The 19,080-nt window shown below is 49.7% G+C and overlaps 1 protein-coding gene, 1 long non-coding RNA gene and 1 pseudogene across 2 annotated transcripts; 2 read left to right on the top strand and 1 right to left on the bottom strand.

Annotated features, from left to right (window-relative positions):
* Nucleotides 1-610: 610 nt before the first annotated feature.
* Nucleotides 611-3,956, bottom strand: LOC148108885 (uncharacterized). Its single transcript, XM_087867997.1, has 5 exons — nt 3,751-3,956; nt 3,113-3,313; nt 2,390-2,467; nt 960-1,065; nt 611-695 (listed from the first exon to the last, which is right to left on the bottom strand). Exons 1-5 carry the CDS (start codon nt 3,908-3,910, stop codon nt 677-679), a joined length of 564 nt encoding a protein of 187 aa, XP_087724123.1. The 5' UTR covers nt 3,911-3,956; the 3' UTR covers nt 611-676.
* A 470-nt stretch (nt 3,957-4,426) lies between these two features.
* Nucleotides 4,427-9,920, top strand: LOC123799090 (cytochrome c oxidase assembly protein COX20, mitochondrial pseudogene; annotated as a pseudogene).
* A 5,341-nt stretch (nt 9,921-15,261) lies between these two features.
* LOC148108884 (uncharacterized) lies at nt 15,262-17,968 on the top strand. Its single transcript, XR_015726818.1, has 3 exons — nt 15,262-15,458; nt 15,622-15,780; nt 17,199-17,968. It is a non-coding gene; the product is annotated as an uncharacterized LOC148108884 (long non-coding RNA).
* Nucleotides 17,969-19,080: the final 1,112 nt, after the last annotated feature.

Below are 19,080 nucleotides of genomic sequence, written 5' to 3'. Positions count from 1 at the left end.
CCCAGTGGGGAGCACAAATACAAAAACCAGGAGAGCCACCTCCCTCCCCAGGAGAGGAGAGGCTCGGCCCTCTCCCCCTGAGACCCTGGCTGAGTTGGCCCGGTCCCAAAAGGTGTCATGGGTATTTTTAAAGCTCTCCACATAGCATTAACATACATCCAGGGTTGAGACAGGCTGAATAAGGAGCTGAGAAGAGAAAGAATAATTTGTTTAAAATTTTAAAACAGACGGAGTTAAGGAGACCAGGGCACAAATCTAATTCTCTTTTCTTTTCTCAAGAAAAAGACAGAAAAACCATTAGTTCATAGATTCCCGCAACTGAAAGGTTGGCAACCAAGATAAGAAATTGCTCACTGTCATGGCATCTTCAAGAGCTGTCCAGTAGCCGATGCACCGAGAGCACCCATGCACATCTCCTGGCCCCAGAAGGACGTTGCTCGTGTCTGTGAAAACTGTGCCAGAGGGTTGCCTGCTGTGGCAGCCAGGAAGGGTGCGGTATTAAGAGAGATGCAATGATTTTCTGAACAGACGCATGGATTTAACGTTGAACTGAATTCAATGAACATCGAGTTGACTTTAATTTGCTATAAGAAAAATATATTTCTTGTATGGTGGGAACTACAGTATTGTGTACAGAATTGTTGTTGTTCTAGATGGAGAGGAGCTTGCAGATGACTTAGACTCCCTCTCGCTCACTGCAGAATGAGAACACATGGTGGCCTGAGCAGGTGGAGTCTGGTCAAGGTGGCGAGGCTGAGAGGGTGGGGCTGAGAAGGCGCAGTGAGGGCTGGTCCTCGCCCACCCTCCACGTCCCCCAGGTCTCCCACGTCTGCTCTCCCACACTGGCAAGGAATTCTTCCTCCCCCCATCCTCACAGATGGCCCAGGAAGTTCTCACTTACACACATGCATATAAATGGATCCCAAGGAAATTAAAATCAAATCAAACAATTGGCAAACCTGTGAAGTGTCCTCCATGCTGAGATTTCTGCAGCCATTCCTGCCTCTGGGTAAAAGTGCTCAGATGAAGAAAAATGTGTTTTCGGGAATCTGAGCTTGAGGGACCCTACAAGATTGCAAGTATTCAGCAGGGGAACCGACCACATTTCAAGCTACCCGTTCTTGTAAAAACACGACTCCTCAAATACATTCATGAAATCATTTATATTCTTTCCTGCTAACTTATGTCTGCATCCATCATACAAGGTTCCCAGGTCCACAAAATGCCTGTTGCAGGGACGGGGGAGTAGGAAAAAGGGGGCTCTCCCTTTATAGCCCCTGTCCTGGAGGTGGATGGCCAGAGTTGGGGGTGATTCCTATGCCTGCGGACAAGCCGATGAGCTTTGATTTAGAATAAGGGTTCCGTCTAAGGAAAGCCACGTGGGCAAGGCAGGCTGTGGAAGGGCTGGCTCCTGGCCAGATTCTCTGCCGAAAATTCTTTGGGTCCCAGCAGACTAAAGGGTCGGTGTCCTTATCAACATTAGATCATCGGCATTGGCTCACGAGCTGGAGCAAAGCCCCACACTCGTGCAGGTTGTCTTAGGGACCGCGTGCGAGGGAAGGGGGGACAGGAAATCTCTGTGCTTCCTGCTTGAGGGAAGCTCCAACTGCTCAAAAAACACAATCTATTCATTCGAAAACAAATAAAAGTAAATCATCCATTCTGAGTAAATATTACATAAAATTCATCTCCTCACCTACCTACTTCCTCAACCACGCTAACCTTCACTGAAGTCTCTTCTTCATTTTGCATTTTCATTCACTCCCTTAAAACCCAGTCATCTTATCCTCGACGTCCCTGCAATTTTGCTTTGTACCAAACGTCCAGGGCTCTCCACACAGACAAAGACTTTAGTGGGGGGCCCAGCCAGCCAAAGCCATGCTGCTCAGCACAGTGTACCCAGACCCACAGACAGACAGACAGACAGACAGACACACACACACACACCACCACCACCACCATTGGCCGTATCAAAGCCAATTAAGTGGGAAATTTCAAAATATGATATCAAGTGGAGTTCTTGGAGATATACTATGAAATAATATTGTAAGTTGTGTAGGTGATATTTCAAAGAACAAAATGCCCAATAGAGCAAAAAAGCATATGGATTGAACATATTTTCAGCTTATTCAACTGCAGTTGGGAGGAGGAATTTCAAAAGGCTATGGACACATGTCATTTAAAACAATGTTTCTCTAACACAATGGAGATGTGATTTAAATTTCTAGAAGATTCCATATTTCCACTTCATTGTAAAGTCTCTGTGAGCCCTCCTCTATTTCCCAAGATGGAATGTCTCTGTCAGGTGTCATTGTGTTGTAACTGGTGCGTGGAGAGGCTGACGTCTCTGGAGCCTCCTTCCCCCAGTGGGTCCAGCACTGACACTTACCCCTCAGGGACATCCTGCAGCCTCCCAGGCGACCCGAGGACTCAGTCCCAGCACCCAAACTGAAGCATGTGCTCCTGGCTGAAAAGGCATAGACAGGAGGTTTGGAAGAGCACATTCTGTGAGCTGACCCTCGTGGCGAGCAGACAAAATGCCAGAAAACCAGCTGGAGGAATAACCAGTAAGCCTAAATAATAGAAACCACAGCGGGTCCCATGGGAGCGAGGGTGGGAAGCCGAATGTGAAGGGAAGCCGGAGGGAGCAGCTGGGAGGCATCTGGTTAGCCTGTGAGCTCCAGTCACGGCCCTGTCGCCGACATGGTGACCACCTGGTTATTGTAGGCTGTCCTCGGCACTGCCCAGTCCGTGGGTCCTACAACCCAGTGCTCACCCCGACAACGGGCCAGGGAGAGGGTAGTGTCCCTGAGGACAGGGGCATGTCAGAACGAAGGGACTGGGCCAGAGGCAGGGACCCCCTCCAAGGGCAACCCGAGCCCAGTGTCTGTGGTGTCTTCTGTGAAAGTCCCCTGGGTGGCCTGTCCCTGTGCTCACGCAGAGGCCGGCACGACTGTCCCCCGTCTGCAGACCCATTTTCCTGAAAGTGTGATCTCTGCTGGCTAGGACTGTAAACCCAGAGGGATTTTTTTTTTTTTAACCTTTTCTTGGAAGGCATTTGTCTCCCAAGACCTCAAAACCGAGCAGCCTGCTTTCCCTCAGAGGAGCCGACCTTCTAGTGCGGACCCTACGCGTGCAAGAGTGCAGAGTGGGGTTCCCTTCGTCGCCTGGGAATTATCCTCTCTCCATCCACCGCAAGCTCGATGGACCATCTTCTCTGGTTCCCTCTTTCTCTCCTCCGGCCACAGAGCAGCTTGGCCCGTCGACTGCCACCTTGCCTGGCGGACACTGCTGTTTCCACGGCGGAGTCTGTCTGTAAGAGAAGCATGGAGAAGGGGAGGTGGGTGGCTGTTCCCTGATGGGGACTCCTTCTCGCTCGCAGTCTGCTGTGTCAGGGATTCGCTCTTGCCAAAACCATCAACCCTTGCCCTTAAAACAAGGGCCCCAGGGAAACGACTCATGCCACCAGAGAGCACTAGGAAACCGGAGGCATTATGAGGCTCATCCTCAGCGATGGGTGATGGCGGGCCCATGGATGCCCTGTCTTCACGTTCCCGCCATCACAGCCCTTGTACTTCAGGTGCTCAGGGCTGGTGTCTTGGGAAGAGGGAAGTTTTCAGCTCCAAGGGGCCCTGGAATCGTGAACCGTGATGTCCCATCGCATGGCCTCCCGTCCGGGTCTTACCGTCCCCTGCGGCTCCTCACCGCTGCCCCTCACTGCCCACCTGCTGTCCACCATCCCTCACTCACACGCTCTTTTCTTCCAGAGCTCCGTAAATTCAGCCAGATTCTCCACAACGAAGCTCCTCCGTCTCCAGGGATTATTCACGGCCTCATGTCTTTTAGCCAAAGCACTGGCAGGAATGCGTTTGGGTGCCTGGATACCCTGGCTGAGCCCTGGCCACGTCATGCCTGGCTGACCGGTTTCTGAAACGGTATGCTGATGGGGCCGTCTGAGGCCCCGGTCCTGGGGCTCTCCTTTCCCCAGGCTCTCCCCCTTCCCTCTTTCTCCGTCTTGCCCGGGGCTCTACCTCGCCACCCTGACTCGGGTCCCTCCTGACTCGGGTGCCATTCCGTGTCCCCCTAGCAGGTGGAAGCCTCTGGCGGTTCTGCCGCACAGAAACCCGGCTAGCTGGGTTCAGACGTGCCATTGGGAGAAGTACTGATTCCTTCGATCCAGAACCTGTGAGCCCTCCTGGGGACATGGTCGGGTAGCGTAGGTGGACTAAAATGTGTCTGCTAGTCATGCAATTAAAAACCCCAAAACGGTTTGTTGGGATTTTTTTAATGTAAGGTAAGCAATCCCACCCTGGAGCATGACACAGTGAGAACACGTGACACAGCTTGGTCCCAGAGGGGCTCAGAGCTGCCTGCGAGGGCTGCTCAGGGACAAAACCAGCATTCCCACCACGCACGGTGCTGTGTCTGCTTACAGCCGCTGAATCACAGGGACTCACTTTTTGCACCGCCCCCCGGGGGTGAGCCTTGACCAGAAAGGGCAGAGATGAAACTGGGAGTCGTGCCACAAACGTACAAACCTGAGACACCGAGTGGACTGCTGGTATGCAGACGACGTTGCAGTCCTCGACGTGCTGGGAGGAAGCCAGACCAGAGGTGCGCTGACCCTTTGCCTGTCCCAACTTCTTAGTGGGAGGGAAAAAAAGTTCATGACACATAGTTAGCTTAACAACGAACGTCGAGAAGCCCACAAGTGACCTAGAGCAGGTTAAGATGCTGTTCTCAGGGGCGCCTGGGGGGCTCAGTCGGTTAAGCATCTGCCGTCAGCTCAGGTCATGATCCCAGGGTCCGGGGATAGAGCCCCGCATCCAGCTCCTTGCTCATCGGGGAGTCTGCTTCTCCCTCTCCTCCTGGTTCGTGCTCCCTCACCTCCTCCCTCCTTCTCGCTTGTGCTCACTCATGTTCGCTGTCGCTTCTTTGTCTCTCCCTCTCTCTCAAATAAATAAATAAAATATTTTTTAAAAAAGGGGGGGGGCGCCTGGGTGGCACAGCGGTTAAGCGCCTGCCTTCGGCTCAGGGCGTAATCCGGGCGTTGTGGGATCGAGCCCCACATCAGGCTCCTCTGCTAGAAGCCTGCTTCTTCCTCTCCCACTCCCCCTGCTTGTGTTCCCTCTCTCGCTGGCTGACTCTGTCTCTGTCAAATAAATAAATAAATAATCTTTAAAAAAATAAATAAAATTAAAAAAAGAAAAGAAAAGATGCTGTTCGCAGAAAGCTGAGAGTCGAGAGACATGGAGGGGGTGGAGAGTCACCATGAAAACGCTGCGTTTGCCAATCCTGACCAATCACGCTTGTAAGGCCATTCTTGCAGGTGCACAGTGGCCCGAGAGCATCTCCTGCAGCCAACTGGGGAAGCCGGTGGGTCAGTTAGACACAGTGCTTGGGGGGACCTGCAGGGCCTTCCAGGGGCACCCCTCCTGGGGGGAGGATGTGGCCAGGACACAGACGCTGAGCCCAGGGAGAGCAGGGCAGACATGCACCGGGGCTGTGGCTGTCCCTTCACACCCCTGGCTCTCAGTGTCCCCACGTGTGAAGCAGGAATCTTCATCCTCTCTTCCTCCACCTCAGTGACCGTGTGGCTTCAACAGGTGAATAAACACTTTCTGGCGTGTAGCAGATGCCATAGGACGGTCCGCTGTCACCTGGAAATTCATCATCTAAACGAGGGCTTTGTCTTCCTGGCTTTCTTAGGAGCTGTGTGCTGGGCCGTGCGTCTCTGGTTTACCAGGTTGCTCCCTGTCTGCCTGGAGCACCGACACAGGGAGCAGAGAACACACTCAGTGCAATCCCCAACCGCAGCCTCCGCCTGCTCCCTGCGAGCCCAGGAGCTTGCCCAGTGCCTTCGGTGAAGACCTGCCTCGCTTTTGATGTTGCCACCAACGACTCTGCTCACCACACCACGTTCAGTGGAGCATTTCCCCAAATGTCCACAAACATTTGAAGTAGAAATCCAGTGAATCTTGAAGCAGAAGCCTTAATGAAGCCAGATTTCAGACACAGAAGCCCCTGGTGTCCAAAAGCCTCGAGGTTGCTGGTGCTAGAGTTTGGGAACACAGCAGAGATGCCGGAGGGCAAGCAGGGGCCCGGGAACCTCATCTGTGCCCAGGCCACGTGCAGAAGGTACAACACACGCAGAGGTCCTCAAACAGGGCTGCTCCGGGCAGCGCCGGGACCCCACACATCCCACCCGTCGATGTGCACTGTGTATTGGAAAGTGGGCTTTGGACAACATGCTTCGGTATTTTCACCGTACAAGAGCTCATTGCATTAGATGCCCTTGGCATCCCCCGCAAGATGGGGAGCGTTTCCTCTCCCTCCTCCCACAGTGTAGACATCTGTGCTGGCCGCGTGGGCAGGCTCGTCGGAGTCCCCGTGGGAGCAGCGGGTCCCGCCACTTTCACAGCAGGATGAGCCGGTGTGCCCCGAAGCCTGGGCCACGCCCACTCCGACAGGGCCCCACCGCCCTCCGTGGGGCCGAGGGGTGCCCTCCGATCAAACATTAATCTTTCCACTGAAGGCAGATTGAATTCCCAGCATGATCTACGGCCTGGGGACCCAAGCAAGAGTATTCGCGGGGCCACGGCGCTGTGTTTTGGGTTAACCCCGGTTACTCAGTGATGAGGGCAGTCACCGGAACACTCGGAAATGCCTCTGGGGTCAGAAATCAGTTCTGTGACAAGTGAGCTATTAACCGGGGTGCAGAGGCGGTCCGGCCAGCACCGGGCTCCCCGGTGACACCACGCTCTCTCACAGGAGCCAGCCCCGGGGCGGGCGAAGTTCTCTCACACCATCTATGGCTAGCTCGTCAGACAGAAGGGACTCCCTTACATCCTCCGTGCCCCTTCCTGTGCCCACACGCCTGATGAGAAATGACAGCCCCCCGGGGGGACCAGACACTTAACTCTGCAGACTGAGAGCGCACGTGCCAGGGCCTCGTGCCCCATGCCCGAGAGAACAGCCCTGTGACGTCCTGATGCCAAGCGAAGAGCCAGGCATCCCTACCGGCTGTCCGTGTACGGCAACCAACAGTACGAACCGCGTCCGTGAGCCCAACTGGAGCGACCTACACGTGCATAGCAACGTGAACGAAGAGACACACATCCCTGCCGTTTCCGCGGAGAGCGCAAGCTCAGAAGGTGAACGTTAATTCCTCTGTGTATCACTTCAGAATATCATTGTTCCCTTTGCTTCCTGAAATAGCTCCTCTTTCCTCCTCATCTCCCTGTCGTAGATGACTCCAGGTCATTCTGGAACTGAGTTAGTCTCTCAGCCTGGAAGTGGCCTGTGGAGTAGCTGACCAGTCCCCCATCCCTGGAAGACCTAGATTTTGGTTAAACAAGATCCATGAGTCTTTGTCCCTCATGGAAGGGATAAACTGGGAAATGCAGCCTGATTGGGGCCATATGTTTGAATGACAATAAAACTGGGGAGTTCTCATCCTGAAGAAGGAGGGAGAACAGCTACTAGAGACCATTGCCTGGCTCAGTCCTATCCATTCTTCCTCTGACGTGAGAAGATTGCTCATGTGGTCAGAGGGGACGTTTATCAAGCCATACAAGTCCCTTTTATGTTTTGGGATTACATGGGGCCGGGACTGGACATTTACTTCTTAATTTTCTGACGCCTAAACTGTCCCTAAGAATACCTCACCTTAGCACGCACTGGAATCTGCCCTCCCAGCACTAAGGCTTCATCCAAGTGCATTTTCAAAGTCAAACTGAGACTTTCATCTTAACAACCATTGCCATCCCATGTCTTTAACTCTGAATGGACCTACCTGTCCTGACACCTGCTAAGAATCCTACTTTGGGAATAGACTTCTCAACCAGCTCACGAGGAACACCAGAATCCAAATCCCATGCCTTTGCTTCCCAGGCCTTCCCCCTCCCCGAAGGGAAGGAGGTGAATCATGAATCCTGTAATTGCTTTGAGTCAATATCGTAATCTGTACTTAAGGATAATGTCTGCTTTGCTCAGTTTATGCTGTCGACTGTGAAACTCACAAGATAGTATCGGTCAAACCGTTCAACACAAACTATTCAGTAATTCAGTACGAGGCGAGGTAGAGAACCTACCATGGACCGCACAGACCGCTGCATTATCCAGCCAGCCACATGGCCCACCGACCGGCAGGCAGACCTCTGCTGGTGGCCTAAAGGCTCCCTCCCTTTAGCTACTGCCTCAGACCCGCACCGCTGTGACAGCTGTGAGTTAAGGACTTGGTGTCTTATGATTTACATTTTTTCTTAAAACTCTAAAAATATGTAGAATTACTACCCACCCTCTCTTTACAGGTGAGGCAATCATGACTTAAGGAGGCTGAGTGACATGCCGGTTCGCACAGGCCATGAGCCAGCTGGCAGTCCGAGCCCAGGCCGCTCCCCTGCAGCCCTGGTCAGGTGGGCAGGGCCTCACTCCACACTGTTGAAACTCGGTTAAACAAAAATGTGTGTTTAGATGAGGCAGCAGCAAGACACAGCGGCCTCAGCTTGTGCCAAATTCCCTGTAAGCAGAGTCAAGCCGTTTATCATGGCTTCAAACCAAACTCGGCTGCTACTTTTCTTTTCACTGGTATTGTTTCAAAGCCAACGGTGGATTTGTTGGGAGGATTTTTATATGCCTAGCTTCTTGTTGGCTTTCTCCCCGAAGATGGATGTTTATGTCCAGAGTTTCAGCATGCACATGCTTCTTTTATTATTCGTGGTATTAACTGATACCTGCTGATTTCCTGCCTGTGGTCCCTGGGACTCTGGTCAGGGAGCTGTCCCTGAATCAGCGTGACCCGTCTAGCTGTGATTCATCTGGTCTGGCTTAAAACCGTCATAACCCACTGCTTTCTAAAAGAGCAGCTGAACCCGTGGCTGAAGACAGCTGGCAGATGGCACCCCGACAGATGGGGTGTGCCCTCCCTCCTGCTCGCATCCTCATTCCCCTGACACCTTTTCTTCTTGTTCTTATTACTGGTAAGTTCCACCCACACCACCAGGGAAATGGCGACATAAATCCATGCTAGGTCAAGACAGGTCCCCACGGCCATGGTGCCAGAGCCTGGCGAGCCTGGGAAGAGGAGCCCTTTAAGGAACTAGGAATTTTAGGGACTGAAAACATTTCCTTTGCATGGAAGTTGATAGTATACGGTTCATCAGGATCTGCGGTGGCTGGCCTTGGGCATTTTCTGTTCGCTAGTAGAATTAGAAGATCAGGTGCATTGCAGTAGGAGGATTTCACCTTGGAGACTCCAGGGGGCGGGTCCATTGTAGGTGTCCGTAGGCAAAGGTAAGTATCCAGGAAGGAATTAAACATGAGATTTTATGTGAGAGCACCACCTTGATCCCAAAAGAAAACAAACCAACTGCAACACAGCAACGGAGCTGAGTCTGGAGCATAGAGAACCCAAGCGCAGCTCGCGGGGGTCATGGGAACAAAGCCGAGATCACCTGTACTGAGTGTCGTATGCGCCGGAGGCTGTCAGGCGCGTGACCAAGGTTCGTGGAAGTCGTGAAACAGAATCCACGGTAGGTTCTCTACCTCGTCTCATACTGAATTACTGAATAGTTTGTGTTGGACGGTTTGACCGATATTATCTTGTGATTTTCACAGTCGACAGCGTAAGATGAGCAAAGCAGAGATTATCCTTAGGTTTAGATTACGATATTGACTCAAAGCAATTACATGATTCATGATTCAGGCAAGTCCCTAAGGCTGGAAATTTAGAATTTCAGAGTCAGGCCCAAGTCTTACCTCCATCTACCTTGCCATCCTCTCCATGTGGAGCCCAGCATTTTAACTCATGAACTTGACCTTCCCATCTACCAACTCACTTCCCCAGTGTGTTGGTTACTCAGAGGGGCCCAAAGAGGAGGGGCTATTTTTCCAAACCTTGTTGACAGTATTTTTTTTTTCATGAGTGCAACTATTAAATCCTTGGAGTGTTAATGGTTAGAAAAGTAAATTTTAACTGAAATTGTAAACTGTCTAAATAAAGAACAAACAATACCCTAAAGAGAATCTCTGCCTGTGATTCCTGCCAGACCTGTGCTTATAGGAAGCAGACGCTGAGGGTTGGGAGCCCCAGACGCTGGGTAGATAATTCCTAACAACCCAGTCCTGGGAAGGGTGCTGGTGAGTAATAATGGGATATTAGACGGCCATGTAAATGGACAAACTAGATACACAGTGTGACTGTAGATTCCATCAATCATAAAATGTTGAAAGCTTAAGGGGGAAATGGTGAGACTCTAAGTCATTTGATCTAAGAAATGAATGGCCCAAGGTCTTTATTTTGTCAATTAAGACATCTCGGGGGTGGCATGGCTAGCCCAAGAGTAAAGTGCAGTGCCCACAAACAGACAGCAAAGGTCCACTGACAACTACAGGCCACTGTGGACAGATTAGTGCTGTTCTCGAATGGCCCAGAAAGCAGGTAGGACAAACGCAAAGATTCACGAGTATCCTGATAAGGAAGACAGCTGTTTCCACTGTTACAAATGATCCTCGTTCCCACTGATCTAAGAAGTTGTGTACTATCACCGATGGCCGGGTGACCAGGACTAAGTTTGTGCTGAAAGCATCATAAATCTGGGGTGGGAAGAGTCTTGTCCCAGTGTCTGCGTAAGACTGCTTACAGGGCTTAATGAAAACCTAGGTGCGTCACTCAGTGTCCCTGAGCTGGCCCCCTCGATGCTGCGTCTGATAACACCAGGTACTCGTGTCATCCAAGGTCTGACTCCCGAAAGCTTTCCGTGCCCCTCCGCCCCATGGAGAGAACCCTCACTGTGATTCCATGAGTGAGAACACAGTATATTCTGTACTTTCCAACGTGAATTTCTTACAAAGGATCCAATGCACATAGGCTCCCGACTCTGGTTTCCCTCAAACCCGGGCTGACGCGTGTGGATTTTTATACACAATCACCTTCTGTGTTCTTACAGTCTGCCCCCCTTTCCAAAAAATTCCCCATAAAACTATTTACGTACATCAAGAATTCCTAATAGATGTTCTTTAAGCCAAATTTTATTATTATGCTCTCATTATTTTACTGTGTGTTTTATGTACTTTTCTTCATAAATAAAAATAAAAACTTGCCAAAATGATGTGGAATTCAATTATCAAAGAGGGCAGAAAATGTGGATCTGATTGTCAAGATGGTCATGTCCTGATGTGAACCAAGAGCTTCGTTTCCCAGGAGCGAGCAAGGCATTGCACTGGCTGAGTCCAGCAGTCCATCATGTCAGCCCGGTGCTCAATGCCCTCTCACGTGGGCTCCTGCCCAGCCCTTTGTACCTCGGAGAGATTTCCCTGACAATTTATTCTAACACACACACACACACACACACGTGCATGCACAGGAGATTCCTACTCCCAAGGAAAGTACCTCCAACCCACATCTTTGCTCTACCTGTGGGTAAATTCACAGACCACGCTAAATCTTCTCTCCTACTGGAACTTCCTTTGAGTCCATACTGATACAAAGAAATGATTGAATGAATCAGTAAATGGGAAATACAAGACAAATCTCCCACACAGAAGAATTCTAAGGAGCTTAAGTAAACATTCCCTCATCAAAAAGGATTTGCTCAGCCCCCCACCTATGGGTCATGCTTTGTGGGTCACCCATAGGTGGGGAATGCTCGGTGATATATTACCAAACAGGACAGTATAGAAAGGGGAAAGATAACATTATGGTGGGGCTAGCTGGCAAACACAGCCTTGACCAGGGGATCAAGGTCAACATCCTCCCTGGTAGCTCATGTTAAGAGTAGGGGCCCTTCATATTATGTGATAGGAAGGGCCCTTTACACTTCGGCCTTCCTTCCAAAACCCATAATACCAGTCTGATCATGAGAAAAACATCAAACAAATATGACGAATTGAGTAATCATCTGTAAAACTCCTGATCGGCATTTTATAAAACTGCCAAGTTCATCAAAAACAAGGAAAGTCTGAGAAGATGTCATAGCCCAACGGAGCCCAAGGACACAAGATGATGAAATGTAATGTGATACCCCACATGGGTCCTGGAACAAAAAAGGACATGAGGTAAAACCAAGGGACTCTGGCTATGGAGGTTGGTTAAAAGGAAAGCCTCACTGTTGTGTCATCACTTGTGACAAACGCGTAATACTAATGGAGGTTATGTAATAACAACACGGGGATCTGGATTCAGAGTATAAAGGAATTCTTTGTGTTATCTTTTTTTTTTTTTTAAAGATTTTATTTTTTATTTATTTATTCGACAGAGACAGAGACAGCCAGCGAGAGAGGGAACACAAGCAGGGGGACTGGGAGAGGAAGAAGCAGGCTCATAGCGGAGGAGCCCGATGTGGGGCTCGATCCCACAACGCCAGGATCACGCCCTGAGCCGAAGGCAGACGCTCAACCGCTGTGCCACCCAGGCGCCCCTCTTTGTGTTATCTTTGAAACTGTTCTGTGACCCTAGAACTAACCTGAAGTCAAAAGTTTGTTTAAATAAAAGTATTCTGTAATATATGAGCAAAACTTGGAGTTGGAAATATAATCAGAATGATAAAGATTCTCAATAGATGTGGGAGCTCTAGCTGACCACAAATAGTTAATAAACTGCATAGTTGTACTGAAGAATTCTCTTAGGGCTAAAGCCCTGAGTGAGAACAATTAAAACACAAAATGGAAGAGCAATAAACAGATACAGAAACTTGCTGGGGAGATTAAGAGATTACAGAATACACAGAAGAAGTGGTTAAGAGATGGAGGATGGATAGGGAGGACTTATGTCGAGGGCAGGAAAGAGTAAGAGAAAGATGGTACTGAAACCAGTGACGGCTAAGAGGTTTCCATAATGGAAGAAAGATGGGAGACTTTGGTCCCACATGTACACCAAATACTGAATAGAATAAATTTAAATAAAACCATGTTTTCAGAAAAGCAGAAAGTTGAAAGTCTGCTGCTCCCAGGCTCATGGGCCACCGGGTATGTGACTGGCACTTGTTAGGTTATGCAGTGGGTGACATGAACAACTGGACATGGTGGTCCTTTAGGAGACAAAGCAGACACCAGCCGTGGAACCACCGTTTAGCTGAGAGCAGACTTCTCGCTGGCAAGAAAATCTGACAAAACAATGTTCTGAGGGGAAACCCTCTGTCAACCCAGAATTCCATGTTGACTGGAATGGTTCAGCTTTAGGAAATTAATATAATTCATCACATTGTTGGATCTAGGACTAAAAAAAGCACCCTCATTTCCATAGATTCACAAGACTTGGGTAGGATTCCATATATACTCCTGAAAAACTCACTTGGTAACTGAGGAGTGCATAGCTGTTCTCATAACTAATTCGGAACAATAGTGTCATTCTCATTAAAATCTGGAATGAGGCAAGGTTATTTGCCATCAATTTTATAATTCACACGTTTTCCTGTAAGCAGTAACCATCGCTATAAGACTTGAAGAAATCTGAGAACTATGTCACAAACAATGGAAAGTTCTATTAACAAACAATCATTATTCATAAATACTACGTTGGTCTACTGATAAACACACACACACAAACAATTCAAGGTCCCTGATGGGAAAAAGAAAAGAACAAGAATTATATGTTTCCATATTTCTGAAGTAACTATTAGAAATGTTGTGGAAAACAATATCTGTAAGAGGCACAGAATTTAAATGCAGCCCCTTTTTGAACAAAACTATAAAACCTTCCCAAGGACATAAAGACGTGAATAAACGGAGCACCTGTCCGCACTCCTCTGGGGGGCGGGTCGGCTGTGGGAGCAGGTGACCTTGGGGCAGAGCAGCGAGCCAGTGACAGCAAACCGCACACGGGAAACTATGCAGACAGGCTTGATCTCCTGCATGGTTGACACATCACGGAAAATGCTAAAAGCCAATTGTCAACTGGGGAGAAAACGTGTAGCCTAGTATGATAGAAAAACAATGTTTCTTTTTTTTTTTTTTAAGATTTTATTTATTTATTCGACAGAGATAGAGACAGCCAGCGAGAGAGGGAACACAAGCAGGGGGAGTGGGAGAGGAAGAAGCAGGCTCATAGCGGAAGAGCCTGATGTGGGGCTTGATCCCATAACGCCGGGATGACGCCCTGAGCTGAAGGCAGACGCTTAACTGCTGTGCCACCCAGGCGCCCCGAAAAACAATGTTTCTGTTATTAATAATACTGAGCTTTTAGAAATTAGAAAGGACTATTTGTTAAAACAGTCTAAATAAATGAACTTGCAAATGAACTTCCACATGGTCTCCTGCCCGTCTTTTCCTCGGCACCCCATCTTTCCTTGGGGCTGTGCTCCCTTTGACTCTCCCAATACACTGTCCCGGGATCGGATCCACCCCCACCTTGCCTGCCTTCCCTGACACGCTGCCCAGTGGCCCCAGCCCCATGTCCCCCAGCTTGGGGGTGGGTGACTGTAGGTTCAGATGAGACTCCCCTCCAGCCTTGCCTGCCCCCCCACACTGGCCGCACCTGCAGCCCCGCCCCAGTGACTCGTGCTCTGGGAGACTTTGCCTGTTGACCAGCACCTCCAACCAGCCCTGCTCTGCCCGCCCGCCCAAGCTCTTCAAAGTTTCTGTGGGGATGGCAACTTTGTGTCTTCCCCTGTGTGCAAGTGCCTTTTTCCTGGAAATTCAGGGGTCAGCGATGATATACTCCCTTCCCATGCAGCCCAGCTGAAATGCCAGGGGGAAGCCTGTAACAGACAGAGTCAATACTAGTCGCACCAATGACTCTATCAAGTAACAAGTGCCTTAGATGTGGCAAGAGAAACTTATTTAAGCTGGAAAATGCGGTCAAAGTTTACATTATACCAGAAAGAACTCAGAACTTGAAAAATCTTAAATGCACTGCTAAATATATTACATTGATTGAGTTTACTAAACCAAATAAATACGTATTTTTTGTTTTTCCTGCGTTACTAAAATAACAACCATTTTTTATATGACCAAGTGGTTGATTCAAGAAAAAAAAAGCTGTGTCTTACATGAGTCTATATAAAGTGTATGTTGTCTTATATAAAATCAATATCTGGGAATGTTTGTCAAATACTTTAAACCCCAAAAAACTTGATTTTCTGATTACTTGTTGTAAGGATTCTATCTTTGGTTATACAAGTTCTGTCACTTGATATATTAAAAGTCCTCATTGAGTGTTTTTGTAACTGTTGTTTACAGAAGCTTTCTCCCCAATAACCTTGAGTAGAGACACTGGAAGTCCACATACGTGACCAGAAGTGCACGTTTTGTTCCTTCAGGTGGGAGAACAGAAGGAGACCAGTATCACCGCAAGAGGGCGGAGAGAGAGGGGGAGCCTGAGGTCTGATGATGCTCAAAAGTCCAAGGCCACCCGCACCGGGGGTCTCGGACCGTGATGACAGGGAGGGGCACTGGTGCTCTCGAGCGGCAGCTGCCCATCAGGACCAGCCAGGCGCCGGGCCAGGGAATGCCCTCCAGAGGTCAGCACTCAGACCTTTCCAAGAATCTTCCTCCCACAGAATGTTCTCCACTTTTCTTCCCTTCCTTTCTATGATCCTTGAGATTCAGACTGGTTTTGCTAGTGATTGTTGCTGAAACGAGACTCAAACAGTAAATGAGTTCTCTCTGGTTTGGGTCTTGCAGGTGTCCCTCTCTGGGAAATGGCCAATAACAGGCTCCGAGCACCATTGATGGATGGCGTAGAAGAAACAGGTGACTCGGCACGCTCGAGCCAAGTCTGGATCTCGGGAAGAGCCTCACAGGGCTGCTTCCATCTAATTCAGAACTTTGGAATTGGAGCAGGTGAGAATCCCCCTCCCTTCCAGCCCCAGACATGTGTCAAAACCTCCGCGTCGGTCCACTTGCAAACCACAGGCCAAGCAGCAGAGACTCCCTGCAGAGACTGAGCATGGGACATCTGGTGACCAAGGGCAACCAAGGATGTTCATCCATCTGCAAGGTGATGAGAGGCCACAGGCCACATTCTTGCAGGAAGGCTCTGTCCAAGGTCAAAAGCCGGACATCAGTGTTCGGCCAGAGGGAAGTGGAGGCTAGGCCAGAAATGAAGTAGGAGTAGCAACACGTAACAAAGACGCTCAAACCTCGTGTGTTCCAGAAACCATTCAACAAGAGTTTCCGTACGTGAGCACATCCGATCTCGTAGCCATCCCGAGTAGGTGCTGTTGTTAAGCTCACTGTAGAGATGGGCACGGGGAGCGTCACTCGGCCAGGCCTCCCAGGCAGGGGCTGTGCTGTCTGTGCCCCCGACTGCTCCCCTCTCCTGCTTCTCTGTGCTCGGGGACAGACTGTGGGGCTGCTCCAGTCTGGATTTAGCCCCATCTGCTAAGAAGGGGAGAACGCGCGGTTTAGGACCTGCCCTTGTAAGAGCAAGCATGTGGGGGAAGTAGCCTGGCTAGAAAGATTAAGAAAGGCTATCGTATCTGGCCGTCAAGATGACCTTCCCAGAGAAGTTTCAGGGGGCCATTTGGGGGATGCAGGGTGAGGAAGGGAGAATGTTCAGGCTCCCGGCAGCAAAGAGAAGGAACTGTGACAGGAGCTTAGGCATGTGATGGACTCAGAAGATCCTTTTTGCAGGAGGTCGGATCGGAGTGAGCTGTCGGTAGAGAAAGGAAAGAGAGGTAGAGCCAGGAAAGAGAAAGGCTTGAAGACGCAGGGAGACGGGACACTCGGTGGAGGGAGGATTGGGGGGGGAACTGGGAGGCACGGATGGGAAGGAGCAGACGCCCATCTGAGACGGGGAGCACGCGAGAGGCGCTGAGAGCTGATGACACGGCCCGTCACTGGCGCGGTGAACCTGCCCTGAGGTGTCTCTGTGCCGAGGCTCCTTAAAGTTCATCTTGCTCTTCGGTACAGCGAGAGGACCAGCCCAGCAAACGTGGGGCTGTATGGGAACATCCCATGTGACCTCTGTAGCCCTACATTCTGGACGGTTCCACTGAAAGCTTGGCCGGACTTACTCCTGAAGTCTCGTGCCCCAAAAGGAAAGGTGAAAGCTATCTCTCTAGATGCTGTCCCAGTCAGAGCAGAGACAACCAGTTTCCAAAAGCCGTGTGTTGTCAAAGCGTCAAAATCGCCGGCCGGCTTTATGCCCCACTTGTCAGCATTAATGAGTGCCTTGTGTTTGTGATGCTTTGAAGCTGTTAAATGGAGATGAATCATTAGATTAACACATACTGGACAAACGTTCCATCGTCCTCCAGATTCCCCACCGAGTAGAAGAGGCATCCGCAAATCTGATTTGAAAGATTGGTTTGAAGTAAAGCTGTGGCAAACTTCCCGGAGTCTTGTGGTTTTCTGGGTCCCTGACTCTGCATTTGTCTCCTGGAATCATCTGAGCAGTGTGACCCCCGCCACCAAGCCCAGCCATTCCGGGAGCAACTAAGACGAGAGGAACCTGGTCAGCTTGCACTCTTCCCCACCCGTAACTGGATGCCCGTCTTATATGAAACCTATTTAACCAGAAGAGTCTCCTGTACTATTACTATGTGGTCAAGGTAATGTTGGGTTTTCCAGGAGGTGTCAAAATTGAGGACATGACAATAAGTACCGGTGTAGGGAGATAGGAGTCGTCCTTCCCCTCTTACCAATCACTGGTACTTCTGTATGCTGTGAGGTTGGTTTGGTTTTTTTTTTTGTTTGTTTGTTTTGTCCTTGTTTGTTTTTGAGTTTCAATACTACGGACTATTGCTAATAGACAATGCATTTAGATGGTGAGTCTGATGGTGAGTCTTGCAGACAAAGCATGCATGGTATTCTGTTTAATTTTATGTATGGGTTCCCCGTGCCTGCGACCCTTGGTCACTACCCTCCTCATCTCTGCGGCCCTCTGTTCTCTTTGCCACTTTCCAAGTAAAATGTCTGTTGTGCTGTCTTTTGATGAACAAATGTCCACTGAGTACTTACTATAAGCAATTGACACTAGTTGATGTTGCAAAATCGTAACTTTGAATAAGGAAGCATCCCTTTGTTGAGGAGGTTGTTGGGTAAGCTGGATAAGTTAACAAACTTGCATATATAGTTGAATGAAAGTGCCAAGAGAAAAGATGGTTTCTGTGTCAGGCCTTTTTATTTTCTGTATTTGTGGTGTTTTGGCATTAGGGACTTGCCAACCCCAGAGAGACTGCCCCTCACAGGGCCAGCCAATTCCAAGACACAGTGAAAGACGTACCTGAAAGTGTGCCTGCCGTGTGAGGGCCAACCAATCCAGAGCCCACGCCTGCCCGCTCCCTTTCTCGGGCTGCTTACGCTCCCGGGCACGATTCCCCTAAACTAGCCGCCCCCAGCACTAGACGACTAAAAACAGCCCCTACACCCCAGAGCCCTCCGAAATTATTCAAATTAGCCAATCCCAACCTGCCTACACAGCAGAGCCTGTTTCTTCCCGGGGAAGCCACAGTAAAGGATAGTGTCCACGTTTACCCCCCACCCCCACTGCCTCTGCCTCCTGGAGACCCTGGCGCTTCCCCTTGTAGCCCCTCGTCATGCAGGGCACCCATCCTCTTGGCGTCCGTGAGTAACAAACTGCATTTACCATCACGGTCATCTCCCGACCTGTTGGCCTCAGCTTACCTAAGTAATAATAAGAAAATGTGTATTTTAAAAGAGGAGAGACAAGGGAAACATAGAGTGATCCAGTAAGGGAGTAAGCTTAGCCCTGAGCCAGTCTATAGAACACTGGGAGCTCTTCTGGGAGCTCTTGAAAGGCAGGGAGGGAAGGGTGCTGTGTCCAAAGAAAGACCTCCAGAATAGAAGCCAAAGTAAGAAATTGTGCTTGATGAGCAAGACGTTCAAGGGACCAGAGTGACATTAACGCAGCCTCCTGCAGGTGCATGGGACCAGTGGTACAGATTCGTGGCACAGTGCGGATTGCAGACCACCGGGATATACTTGGAAAGTCACGTGGAACCTGCCACGTACCAACCCTGCTGCACAGGTGGGCAGGAAGATTGATAGATTGAACAATTCCTAAGGGCCACATGCCTTTACATAAACTATCTTTCTCTCCTTTTTTTTTTTCCCCTTATGGACCTATGAAATCGGTGGTCTCGTGCCCCAGGTATGGACGGGAAATGGAAGAGTGTT

Source organism: Ursus americanus, chromosome 15, assembly GCF_024610735.1.
Source record: "Ursus americanus isolate L20-20 chromosome 15, mUrsAme1.1.p, whole genome shotgun sequence".
Classification (NCBI taxonomy): Eukaryota; Metazoa; Chordata; class Mammalia; order Carnivora; family Ursidae; genus Ursus; species Ursus americanus.
This window is presented reverse-complemented; position numbering and strand designations above follow the sequence as displayed.